Consider the following 13,494-nt stretch of genomic DNA (forward strand, 5'->3'; position numbering starts at 1 on the left):
TTCTCGTACCTTTAAACGGCTATTTATTTTGATTCCTATTATTGATAAATTCTTTATATTCCTTGCAATTTCTTTTGATTTAGCAGTTACAAAAAGTAAGAATAGTGAAAATAATGCAAAAAAAACTCAATTAGAATCCCTTTATTTAAATAGGTTCAATATGAAAGGAGCTTTATACAACAAAGTTAGACAATTACACAGTAATAAATAAATTACGCTACAAAAAAATAGAGCTATGAAGAGCAGTACACGCGACACTCCACTTTCTTCCGCCCTCCCTTCTCGTAGCTCCACCTCGTCCCATGTAGAGACTCGGTTAAAATATAATCAATATAATTATTGATTTCAATCATTTTCTTCTCATTTATTAATTTCACATGATTCGCATAGTTTCTTAACGATGAAAAATAAAAAAAAATACGAAACAGCAATATAAAGATATGCAAGTTAAGTAGATTACTGAAAAAGAACAATTTAAAACATGCATAAACGAATCCAAGAAATGACATTCACAGGAGAATCATCTTCCGTGACATCAGAAGATCACTCCTAGCACCTGCAGAGCTAGCCATGCCATATTGGTGTTCTGAAACACTTTATTGTCCCCTAACTAACTGGTAAATATTTAAAAGACAATGAGGTTATTTCTTACATTTCAAAACACCATCATGTCAACAGTGAACAATCCAACATTTCATGATTTTGGAGCGTAATGTCCATTGAATACTTGTGCCCTGCCACGATATAATGAAGCTGAAGCAGGCGAGCTGAAACTTTCAGCTTTGATTACGGCAATAAAATATCTCGTTTAGATTAGTAAAATAACGCTACAGCTTCCAAATAAAGTAACTGAAAATTCGCTGCCAGAAAGCTAACTGAAACGAAGTTTTCACTGACCAGGCACAATTATGGATTAAGGAAATGTTTCATAGAACTTTTCCTGCAGCATAGAACCTTCACCGAGACTCATTTCGGCAATTAAACGTTGAAACAGTAAATCGGCAGGTAATAGTTATTACTGAGGTAGAAATTTGAAAATACGCATCATAATATCATGGATTTGATACAAATGATAATTCTAAACCTGCGAGGCACAGAATAAAATTCGCTCACGAGTTACTAAAGAAATCAGTATACCAACACTGAGAAAATCCGAGTAAAGATTTGTACGAAAACGAACAAGCTTGCCACGTTATATGACCAGAGAAGATTGAACAGAAAACGCCCTCAATAAGCGTATATTACCGAATTAGAAACACGGCACAGTAGTAAACTGGTACAGAGAGTACTTTAGGATCGATGGTTTGCTATTACGATTACGTTAAATTAGACAAAAAGAGGAGCAGCAAAGGATCTTTCAAATTTAGTACACGTGGATTTATATTGTTTAAAAACAAATGATCATGAATAGTGAATGTTCCAACTGCAACACATCGTCTTACAGGAACAGCAGTTTTAATGAGTAGCTGCACAGAGGAACCGAGTCATGATGCAGCAATTCAGAGACATCGTACATGGTTGCTTGCATGATGACACTCAAGTAGGACGACTAACAAACATAAGGTCACTTGTTTCCTTACGATGACATCAAGTCATGAATAGCCTACTGACACTTAATATTACCTAACGCAGGCTACTGTAATGAATTTTATTGAGTATGACCCGCAACAGCCTAACGAGAAGTTGTTTATTAATCTGCATATAAGATTTACACTATGTACAAAGAGATTAGCTAGTTCGTAAATAAGTGATAATTCGAAGGTCTCAGGTTAGATGTACAGAGTGACGCATGAGCGTGAGGGTTGTGTGGCGGGAACGCCGCACCACACGACCACGACCAACTAGAGTTTGATACCTAAAATGAGGCTGCTAGTGGAGCTGTCTCTTTGGTTTCAGTGATGCACTCACGTGCATCCTCGCATTATTACTTCCAGGCAGAGGATTCCAACAGCTACGTCGAACAAGTATGTTATTATTGTACTAGAAAATCATTACAATTACATTTAACATTCAACCTTCCGTGACATTGTGAGGAGTTTTGAAGGAAAAGAAAAACTATTTCTGGCGACATGGATCAATTGCCAAGAAGACATTCGTTGGAAGATGACGCTTCAGCTAAGAATTTAGGGTAGTGACGCCAGTTAATTTTATCAGCCCGACAAGAGCGCCGTCCGCTGCAGCAGGGTGCAGCTGAGAGCTCTCTGTAATTAACATACCCGTAATGAGAGTGCACAGCTGCCGCTACAGTGTCACCAACGTTCATCTCTGGGGCATCTGAAGAACAAACTGCGACGTCAGACGAGGTTTTGCTGTGGTTATTTGTTGACGTCACAATGTTAGAACAACAGAATTTAATGTTAGTAGCTGATTTGCTACGGTTGGTTAAAATTAAAGTAACCTCAGAACTTGATATGCTTGAATTCGACTGAGAAGTGTTACTGCTGGCTGTCGCGATGCTCAAGTTGGGAATACCGTCGGCGATTGAATTAGACGGAGACGTAGTACTAGTACCATCAGTGAGAGTATTATTTGATAGCATGTTATCATCGCAAAGATAATTCACGTAACAGTTGCGCTTGTTATTAGGAACATCATTTTCATCAGAAAATAAGGCTGAAGATGATACATGCCTCAAATAATTCCAGGAAGTTAGTAAATTCACCCGTGCAACTTCATGTGAGCGAAAATTCGAACACCCAACACTTGAGTAGTTTACTGATTTGCGTTTGAACTTCCGCAAACACCGCGACTTATGAGCGACAGGTACTCGAAGACACAATTCCTCGTCATCCAAAGAGCTGGGAGATGGTAGTAACCTCGATGAAGTAGAGTACTCGTCTGAATGATTCAGCCGGCACAGCTGCTTCTTGATCTTCGCTCGGCAGCGGCTGCGTAGCAAGTGGATGCAACGTGACAGTTTCTTGCTTTTGATGCCAACCCGAAGGCGTCCACAATGAACGCGAGAACTTGGCTTCCTCTTCGACATGGGCCGTTGAGGAAGAGCTAAATATGGCACTGAGAAAGAGCCTTCCTTTCGACGAGAATGATTGAAATTAATTAACTTGATATGACTCAAGACCGAGCCTACACAAGGACTGGCAGGACCAGACAATCTAAACAATGACGGTATCTTGAGAAAGAAATGTGCCCCGCGTCGCGGCAGGGGTATGAGCGAGGGTCAGTCGGCTTTACGAATTTGTGCAAAGATGCGGCCCTCATAGATAGGCAAGACTTCTTCATCCTCAGTCATCTCTTCTTGTATCACTCCAAACTCTTCGCAGTGCTTCTTGAAGAAGAACCTGCACAAACCAAGGCGTGTTACACGGCTGTACATCCTTCAAAATTAACAATTAAATGCGCACAACTTCAAAGTGTTCAACACTATATGAGGAATTCACTTTCTACTAATTTAAAAATTTGAAGTGAAATTTCATGGCAAATAGCTTAGAATTCAGCCGAAAGCAGCAACTAATATTCTCTCATCATCGATAAATGCTAGTAATCAATCAAAGAAGTACAAGTTATGAAAACGTGGGTAGGTTTCAAGCCCCAAAATTTTTCGAGAAAACAAAATTTAACTCCTCAGTAAACTTTAAAGTCCTAACAAATAATTTGCTTCACGATTACTCTACTCTTGATTTTGGATCGATTCACTAGATTTTGGTTCGATCACCGAATCGAACTTCTTACATAATAACCAACTTAACGTCCAAAGCTGTTAACTTGGCTACCGTATCAAGTGGTAATACCTGTAGTTGCCGCGCTTGGGCAGATGTTGTTTGAAGCGCTTCAGAGTAATGCTGCGCGCCACGATCTTGATGACAAAAGGAACAGAGTCGTCACAGAAGCTGTACACGACCGTAGTGCTCTCTGTCAGGCAGGAACCATCGCTGCCGCGGCTACAGCTGCTCTGGCCGTCGCTGCCACCACCCCCACCTGGTTCAAGGAACGTGATGTTTTCAACGTTCGAGGTAAATTTAGAGTGAGAAAATCTAAGTTAAACTCACTACATTGCAAATGATAAAAAAATTATCAAACCTAAAACAACCATAATTAACGAGTTATCTAAAACCTGCTGTATTGTTGTTACTTTTGAACTTCTCTATCAGCAAATGAAATAATTGAGTACGGGCATAGTAGATTTAATATATAAATTAATTAAATAAAATAGCCAATCACGTGCCAGTGACCTTTCTGTTGACTGCAATAAAACACAAGCAGCAGGAAAGTCCCATCACACAAATATTACCTACATAAAAAACCTAAATAAAAAGGTGTTAATTTAATTGTTTTTTTAACTCTCATAGCACCCGAAACAAACCTCCTGCCATCATCATTCATCCATAGATTTTCACTATAGACACATGCAAACTTTTGCCCATAAAGTAAAAGATATTTTTGTTTCTGACTTTTATTTGTATTCAACTGGTCATACATTGACAACCATGCAAAATACTCGATGGAAGGTAAGCGAACAGAGAAAATAAACATAACAAGATTCTATGCTCATGCTGTAAAAATTAGATTGAGATCCATGCATGCAAATATTTGTTTACCAAAAAATTATAAAAAATTAAAGGAATATAATGACTGACATACTTGCAATTCACATCAACGTAAATATTATAATTGAAAGCTCAACGATAGCACCAGGTTTAGATGGAAATGTTTTCACTTCTTTAAAACTTGAATGTAAACACGGGCATGGGCAGTTTTCTGAGAAATCAGCATTAAAAATGCACAAAATTGCAATCAAAACTCTTGGGAGCTGCTCTATACTGATTCGACGTTTTGTCAAGTATGAGAAAGAACACTTAGGCAAGCAGGAAACACACAAGATAATACAAAAAATTGTTACTATATATAGAATGAATGAAAGATAGAGAAGCACCGAAATATCCCACACCTGTCGTGGACTTATTAGAAGAAGCTTTGATGGGTTTGCGCATAGTGGAGCCGCTGGAGCTGGAAGTGTTACGGTCGCTGGTTGGAGCGTTAGTTGTGGTGATGGTCTTAGTGCCTGAACTGTTAGTGCCACAGCTAGTAATTGCACTAGTGACTGCGCTAGCGCTGGTGGCCCCACCACCTGTCCCACCATAGCGTGACGTGGAGGTCGCGGCTGCAGGGCTCGCGGTGTTGGCGCGTCTGTTGACGTCTCCAGCAGCACCCACAGTGTTTGCAGCTCTAATCGTGCAATAAGAAGATGTTAGTGAAGTCTGTAATTAGAAGCATACAAACAATCTTATTAAACGAAACCTTAGGAAAAAACCTTTCTACAACTAGCATGGCAGTGTACAATGCACTTTGAATAATTCAGAAATGGCTATATGGAATTTAATACAAGTTTTTTTTCAAACAGTACCTGATTTACGACCAAGCCATTTTTGACAGCAAGGTTTGGTAAAGATCTTGACCATTTTAAATTTATTCCTTCAACGCAAAACGTTAAAAGCAAAAGACTCAAGAAACAAGTTTCTAAAGGAAATATAAATTAAAACGAGTGTATGTTATATAACTATTTATACTTGAGGCTATTAATAAAGTTTGCGTTGAATGATTGAGAGAGAATGTAATTGAGAACTTGTACTAACCTGTGCCGTCGCCGCAAGTGATCAGGTGGGGCGCCGACCTGCTGTTGCTGCTGCGGCTGCCAGCGACCGGTGCTGGAGCTCGAGTCACACCTACAACAGTTGAGTGTAATAATTTATTTAAAAAAATGCAAGCAGCAAAAAACAGCCAGAATGAACGCTGGACCCCCCAAAAAATAAACGAGCCAAGCAAGAGGAGACGAAGTTCAGAGGTCAATGCATTGGTGAGCAATATAAGAACATGACTGAGAAATGAGGCCATTAAGGTCGTATAAAAAAGAGCTTGGGAGGAGTTGTGAAGAAAAAATTTCATTCGGTCTGGCAGGCTGCTGCCTTGCCTGATCCGTAACCTTAACTGGAAATATTACAAGCCCTAAGTATGTCAGTTCAAAGAAAACGACATAACGATGAAACTATTTTTCCCAACCTGACAGAGTTGGGAATGAACGTCCTGTCATCCGCAGGTTCCCTCAAGCTCTGCGTCAGTTTCCTGCCGCTGCTGTCACTCGTGTCTTGCAGCCACGTCTCCACTCTGCAGGTGATGCATTGTAATCATTACTGAGATCCAACATGACAGATAGTAGTAAGCGAGTTTCAATAATATGAGAAACAAAAATCATGCTTTTCCTGGAGGTCTAGAAAATATTTCTGCTTTCCAACAATAATTCAGAACAAAGGCTCATTAGTTCAAAATCTGCCAATTGATTGGAATAACATTCGAGTGGTGAAAACACTAAGAATAAGTTGGTGATAATACCTCTGGTGGACAGACGAGGGCTGCGTGGTAGTGAGCAGGGAATGCCTCGAGTCAGAGATGACGGAGACGCCAGAGTCTGTGAGCTCTGAGCCACCTCCTCCTGTGGTGCGGCCACGGCTGCCGCTGCCGCTACTGCTGGGGTAGCGCTCACTGCCGCTGCCTGAACATCATTACGTCTACTTCAGCATTCATGATTAGAATGATAACAGTCGTGTAATTATGTCAAGTCCCAAATATCACGCAGAAAGAAAGTAATTTTGAATCTAGACACTATATTGACGACCATTTCTCCATTGAAGTTAGACTGAAGCAAGGCACCTCATATCCACAATTCAATTATTAATAATAGGTCAGATGAAATTCATTCTTATCTTATTTTTAAAGTCGCTTATAATGATGATTCTGAAAAGTCATCCTAGATTTTTTCATGCAGGAGAAAGTGTTTTAGAGAAACAAGTAGCCAAAGTTTCTTCTCAACAACCAAAATCAAACAAAATCCATAGCTACAAAACAAAACTAATTTTTTTTCAACCTGATACAATAATAAAACTTGCAAATTTAAAAACAAACATTTCATTAAAAAAAGGCAATCATTTGAAAAATTATAGTTCTGCACGGAAAAATAAAGGTTGGAAAATATAAACACACAATGCTAAAGAGCTATGAAGTACTCGTACAAAGGCAACTACAAGCTAGAATAACAGTCACCAGCACAGGAGTCCATCATGTTCTCTGGAACTGATCGCGTCTTGGAGACGCCGCTTGGCTGATGCCGTCGTCCGGTGCGCGCGCTGCTCTCACGGAAGTCTGGCACGGTGCCAGAGTCAGACGAGAACGCTCCGTACACATCCATGCTCTGGTACATTTATAAGGTTAGATACTTAAGTATATAAATAATGAGCACTCATATACGAGAGTCTACCGGTATGTCTACAGCAGGAACGGAACGAAAGATCGAAAGAATACACCTCCATTTCAGTCACAGTAACACATCATTTGGTGCTTCATACGAAATACAAACTTTATCGCACAATGGAAGTTCCTTAAATAGATAAAAAGAACGTTTTTTTTTGTCTTCAAAACATCAACTTTGTGAGAAAAAAATGTTTCAAGCCAAGTAATGAAAAGAGTTCAAACTTTGTGTTACCGAAGGAGACAAAAAAGAAAATGAACTCGTTCCTCATCAAGATGAGCAAATAGATTTTCCATGCTAAGGAGTTGAGATCTCAAATCTTCAACTTACGAATTTCATTACCTATTTTCCATGAGTACAATTACAATCACAAACATCATTGTAAGTTTGTAACAATAGCTTATTAGTTGTACAGCACAAAACTGAAGTTTGGTGCCTGAAATGCATTTTTTATTCTAAACTAAATATAAAAATAAATGAAGATATATATGACGCATGCCTCAATGTGAAGATGCATTGACTAGAACTGACGTTCTGATCCCTGGAGCGGAGATGGTGCAAGCTTCTGCTGGGGGGCATGGAAGGAGAGGCGGGGTAATCGGTGTAGGGTGACGTCCCTGACAGGGGGTATTGATGCTCCGCCTTCTGCGACTGCTGGACTAGACCTTGGTAGTTGGAGCTCCTGAAGGGGGTTTTGCTGCTCTTGTTAGGGACGTGAGACGCTTTGTTCTTGGTAACGAGAGGCGCGTTGGAGGCGTTAGCGTTGTAGTTGAGGAAGTGGTGATGGTGGTGGTGCAGGGGCGCCGTGGTGCGGTACGACATCATGCGAGGAGGGCTGGAAGGGAAACAGACTGGAGAGCCGCGGCTGCTGTCCTGCCAAACCCGCGATACGTGCTGGTCTGTTCAAACAGGTTACATATCACACTTCTGGTCTCTACAAGTTACAAATGACTGCAAGGCTTTGGGTTAATATCATATTGATGAGATCTGACACTGAACACACGTAAATCGCTTTGAAAAATATCAAAATCTGCACTTAATATAAGATTAAAGTGTTAAAGGTTATTATAATATAAGGTTTTTAAAGGTTAAACCCTACAAAATTACTGTTGAAGGTTAGGTTAGGTTAGGTTGAAAGTTTAGCCAACTAACTAGTAACAAAAGCTGCATAGTCACGTATCAAAAAATTGAAGCAAAGAATATGGCTTTAAGGATTGTCTGTTAAGAAATAAGAGTTTAGCTTATGGATTGTCAGTTAAGAAATAAGAGTTCAGCTTATGGATTTTATGTTAATGAATAAGAGTTCAGCTTATGGATTTTATGTTAATAAATAAGAGTTCAGCTTATGGATTTTATGTTAATAAATAAGAGTTCAGCTTATGGAATGTCAGTTAAGAAATAAGAGTTCAGCTTATAGATTGCTTATCTAGAAACAACAGCGACTTCGACGCACCTAATATGGCCTGCTCCGAGACGTCGTCATCAAGCGGGATTTTCTCCATGATTTTGTTCATGAGGACGGAGGGCGGCAGGGAGTTGACGGCGTGCTCTCTGCGGTACACGTCAGCCGAGCCCTCGCTCTGAAACACAACATATTTCTTAGTTGATGCTAAACGAACATCTTGCAATTCATGCAATATATCTCGTAATGTCCAAAAAAATCTTGTGGTGTAGTATATTACATTCATTTGTTGCTGTAAGAAAAAACATTTATTTTGTATAGTATATTGAATTTTTTTTTTTGTTAATGTCTTAAGAATGTGTTGTATGTTGTATTGTTTTTAGTATATTAAACGGTTTTTGACAGAACAGAAGATGTAATATTCTGAACAATCTTCGGTCATGATGAACACTAACACTACTAGGTGAACGCACATTCATTCACATTACATCACTAATTTTCATGCTAGGCTCGTCAATTAACCTGGTAAGTGAAAAAGAGCGTATACCGGATCTCTTGCATTCCTTTATTCCCTTATACTTCCCATGCATTTGCGGCAAAAATTATCCACTGAGTACATTCATTCCAAATAAGCCGAGTACAGAAGCATATGCAAAACTCCTGTATTGCCTTATTCTTCAACACTTCACATGCATTCAGAGCTCATTCCTCAATATCCTCATGCGCTCGGCACATTCATTCCATCAAAGCTGGATATAAAAGCGTATGCTAACCTCCTGTATTTTCTTGAAGGCGCGCTGCACCTTCTCATTGCCCTCTCTCTTGCGCAGCACGGCCTCCAGCTTCTCCGTGAGCACTCGCGCGAACTGCTCGGGGTGCTTGGCGAGGTTCGTGCTGGGACACACGGGCAGCTGAGTTCGGGGCACCACGAACGACGCTGTTCCACCTGCACACCCAGCCATGGTTAGTATCTTCAAGGCTGACTTTATCAGAACGTGCTTAAAAACGATCGCGATACTGTTCTACCTCTTGCCACCACAGCACTGATAAATATCCATAACTAACACGTTTATCGGAGCGCGTTTAAAACAATTATGATACTGTCGCCACTCCAGCGAGCAGTGCTTCAGGCTAAAAACGCCCTACAGAACGAGTACAGCGATAGTATCTCTCACGGCTTCATCGCAGAGACACCATTAATTCCTAGGTAAGAAAGTACCAGTAAAGCATGGGAATCATGTCAATATTGACACTAGTTTCTTACAGCAAAAGTGCCAGAGCATCGGAAGCATATTGACACGCCGAGTAGCGTTCACAACTAATTATAAGCAGATCACTGTAGATCTCCAAAGGTAGTTGCATGCAGGCATTACATTTCATTGGCTTCGACAACTCGGATTTCTTAATGACAATTTTAAACATCAGGAGCAAAATTCAAACAAAGATGTATATAATCGAACACATTCTAAATCGATCTATATAAGGAGAAAAACGTTCTAGGTGATAAACAACACTAGGTTAGGCATCCAATGTGTGTCGACGCCCTCATAACCAATAGTAAAACATTAAGAGAGTAATTACATGAAACTAATAACTGAAAGTATTTAGAGGTAAGTAATAAAATGTGTATCATACCAGCGGACGCTAAATAGGACTGTTGCTGCTTGTGTTTGAGGCGGAGTTCTTCATTGAGACGAAGGTTGTCCTTGAGCAACATCTTCTCCTTCCTGGCCAGCTTGCTGGAGCTGCCACAGTAGCCCGTGTCTCCGTCACTGTTTACATTAAAACAACATGTGTCTCATTTAGCCGACTAAGAACTTAATTCTAATCGAAATACATAGTACGTGATATTGAACTCATCCTGAGTAAGATTTAACCTCGAAATTTTATCATCTTTATACATAAACTATAATTCAGTATATTTCACATCGTGCGATGACTCATCACGATTTTTAAAGCTTCTCACAAATGGAATAAACAAAATTAAGTATGCAGGTGTAGCAAGCGGGGTTGTAAAGTGAACGATGAACGAAGCACCGGATAAGGGAGAAGAAAACATCAATTTGAATAGCATGCATAAGTAAAGCAAATAAGTGCAATTGAATAATCTTAAAATAAACCTTGCCCACCTTCAGCCAGTGAAACTCATACCTTGATTAAAGATAAACCGTAAACCAACCCACGTTTCTGAAGTTGAATATAAAAAAAAAGCTACCAGAGAGATACTCAATTTGAAATAGGAACATTAAATGCTTTGATAATACTGAAAAGATTCAGGGTCGGTGATCCAAGGTGACATAGAAGATGGAATAGATTTAACCTTCACTAGAATACTCACACGCAGTGCAGTCAGGGCTCAGACTAGAGAGCATTAATTTACTGCAACGCATATTCTTTTTTTCAAGGACCTAGAATATTAAGAAAAACACTCGCTATACTTTAGTGATTAATTTTTCGTGTGGTACTTGCCATTACGTGTAGACCAGACAAGGCACTACTTCTCTGACAAGCAAATTCATACAGCGCCGGCACCCACTGCTTCGTCACCTCATCACAAACATTAAAACATCACATCACATTAAAACCGATTGGACTGGTTAGCACCAATGTCTCATCTTCATAAAACTTCACGATTGTGTTTGTTATTTAATACTCACATTGAGCCGTCAGTATAGCTCCTGGTGTCGTCAGTATAGGCACCAGAGCTGACACTCTGTCTCTCGGAGTCCTGTCTGCTAGTGTAGTGGCCCTTAGCAAAACTGGCGTGGTAAGGGTTCAAGCCGCCGCGTGCACCTCTACAGAGCAGCGACAACAACAAGCGTTACTAACAGTCAGTGGAGGACATGCAAGGAGGTATTGCCGGTGTATAAAGACATGGGTCAGCTTCAGTCCCACTCAAGCTAATGTTTGTCTTGCGACAAGATCCAAACATACAATGGCTTGTATCAGACGGTGAACATGACCCATTTGAGCGACAAGTCACGAAATGCGAGTCAGAAATATTCAAACGTGCAAGTCGGTTTCAAGGAGAATTGGGTGAGGTAAACTTGCTACCTGCGTGATAAAGAGGATACTAAGACACCAATGCCTGCTAACAATCGAACCTGAACAAGAAGAATGCAAGTGCGACTCCTAGGTATTTGAAAGTAATGCATGCACGGACACTTAGGCAACTTAAAAAAATATGAACTCAGTCAAGATATTAGAAAAAATTGTACTTGTGTGTAATTTAAATTATAATACAAGTTATTTACATATTGTCAATAATTGCAAATATTGATGAGTGAGCAATAAGCAAAGACCAGCATGACTTGAAACGCCGACAGATTCCAAAGTGTAACCCTGAAAAGAGATTATTTTCCGAGTGTAGTTCAAGGGTCGCGAGCAGCTCTCAAGCCCAGGCTATCAAGAGAACTGAGAGTTGTTTAGCGCATTTGTTGGCCAGGATGAGGAAGAAGGAAAATCAATGCCGTTTGTGAAAGAAATTCAAAGTGTAATTGATTAATTTGTAATAGATTCATTTAGCAGGTAAATGTTTAAACGGAATATTGAGTAACGGTAACCAGGAGATGTGCTGCAATATGAGAGAATAAGCTTAAATTAAAATATATAATTCAGTCCACAAGTTGACTGTGTATTCAAATAACAAAGTAGTAATAAAATTCGGTGAATATTGCTGCAGATGGAAGCACATGACAAACATGCACTCAAACGTACATTAAGAACAGGTTTACTAATTAGGTTTGCTGAATTGATTCGTGTAAAACACCCGAAAAATGAATTTAATTCACGTGAAGTGAAATCAACTGAAGTGCGACATGAGGTGAAGCTACTCACTGCTTGTATCCAACAGGAGCCGCCCTTTGGAAGGCCGTGGCCGCCAGGTTCTTGGAGGACAATTGGGGCCTCTTGGCTGCTGAAGGTACAAGGCACATGAGGTCGTCCTCTGGAGTGCCTCTGAGTCCGCTTGAAAGGAGCTTCATGCATCCTGGCGGCGCGATGGCTGGGAGAGATGTTGGTGTTTCATGTTCATAGAGAGTGGGGAGCGCGCCGGGACTGTGGCCCCACTTGAGGTTAGCGGTAGAACAGTAGCCGCTTTGGAGGCTGGAGCTCCCCAAACAATGGTCTTCACTTTGCTTCGGGTAGTATTGTGAACTGAAGCCAAGGTTCTGGTTTTGTTGCAGTAAATTGCCTTGGTTACGACGTTCGTGATCACTCAAGTCTAAAAGCTTTTGCTGCTCTGCATAATAGAGCTGCAGCTGCTCTACATACATCTGTGACTGCAGGAAGACAGGGTATGAAGTTTCTCGTAGAAAATCCAGGGCTTCCCGCTGAGCCACACGGAACATGTCTGCAGACAGATCACCTTGATGGATCTTCTCAGCTAAATCCGCGTGCGTTTCAGGAGAGACACGCACATTATAATTACGGATAAATTTCTTCCATATCAATGGTAGGAGTTGTCTCAAATTCTCGGACGGCTGACGTTCTAAACCTTTACATGCAAAGAAAAAATCTAGGGTATTGCAGCAGCCGTTCTCTTCCTTAAGGAAATTCATAAAAACTGAAACTCCATTGGGGTCACTGAGCAGATGGTCGATTGACTGTGACCACTCCCGAGGGTTGCTAGACACGTTACTGCCACAGCTGCTGCTGCCTTCGAGGGATCCTCCCACACCTCCACTCCCGGTCTCGGGGCTCTCTCCTTCCCCAGACCCTTCCACAGCAGGGCATTCTCCCCAACCTTCACCTGCAACAACACAAAGTTACACTCTAGCAACAAGAGGGCCTTCACGGATGACACACTAAAAAACAAATGACCAGTAAGCACTGT

The 13,494-nt window shown here is 40.6% G+C and overlaps 1 protein-coding gene across 5 annotated transcripts in view; it reads right to left on the reverse strand.

Annotated features, from left to right (window-relative positions):
* Window positions 1-125: 125 nt before the first annotated feature.
* LOC108673046 (axin) overlaps window positions 126-13,494 on the reverse strand; it is a 55,317-nt gene continuing 41,948 nt past the window's right edge. For 3 of the 5 annotated variants that reach the window (XM_047885479.1, XM_018160821.2, XM_018160822.2), the window contains exons 4-16: window positions 12,498-13,410; window positions 11,318-11,455; window positions 10,296-10,432; window positions 9,434-9,606; window positions 8,712-8,838; window positions 7,790-8,157; window positions 7,054-7,201; window positions 6,346-6,505; window positions 6,016-6,120; window positions 5,592-5,681; window positions 4,907-5,184; window positions 3,750-3,936; window positions 126-3,299 (exon numbers count right to left, since the gene is read on the reverse strand). In XM_047885479.1, the coding sequence (XP_047741435.1) occupies window positions 3,179-3,299; window positions 3,750-3,936; window positions 4,907-5,184; window positions 5,592-5,681; window positions 6,016-6,120; window positions 6,346-6,505; window positions 7,054-7,201; window positions 7,790-8,157; window positions 8,712-8,838; window positions 9,434-9,606; window positions 10,296-10,432; window positions 11,318-11,455; window positions 12,498-13,410 (2,945 nt within the window). In that variant the 3' untranslated portion in view covers window positions 126-3,178. The remainder of the gene's footprint in view (window positions 3,300-3,749; window positions 3,937-4,906; window positions 5,185-5,591; window positions 5,682-6,015; window positions 6,121-6,345; window positions 6,506-7,053; window positions 7,202-7,789; window positions 8,158-8,711; window positions 8,839-9,433; window positions 9,607-10,295; window positions 10,433-11,317; window positions 11,456-12,497; window positions 13,411-13,494) is intronic. The other 2 variants (XM_047885485.1, XM_047885482.1) reach the window with 2 other exon arrangements.

Source organism: Hyalella azteca, unplaced genomic scaffold, assembly GCF_000764305.2.
Source record: "Hyalella azteca isolate HAZT.00-mixed unplaced genomic scaffold, Hazt_2.0.2 contig2171, whole genome shotgun sequence".
In the NCBI taxonomy this organism is placed as follows: Eukaryota; Metazoa; Arthropoda; class Malacostraca; order Amphipoda; family Hyalellidae; genus Hyalella; species Hyalella azteca.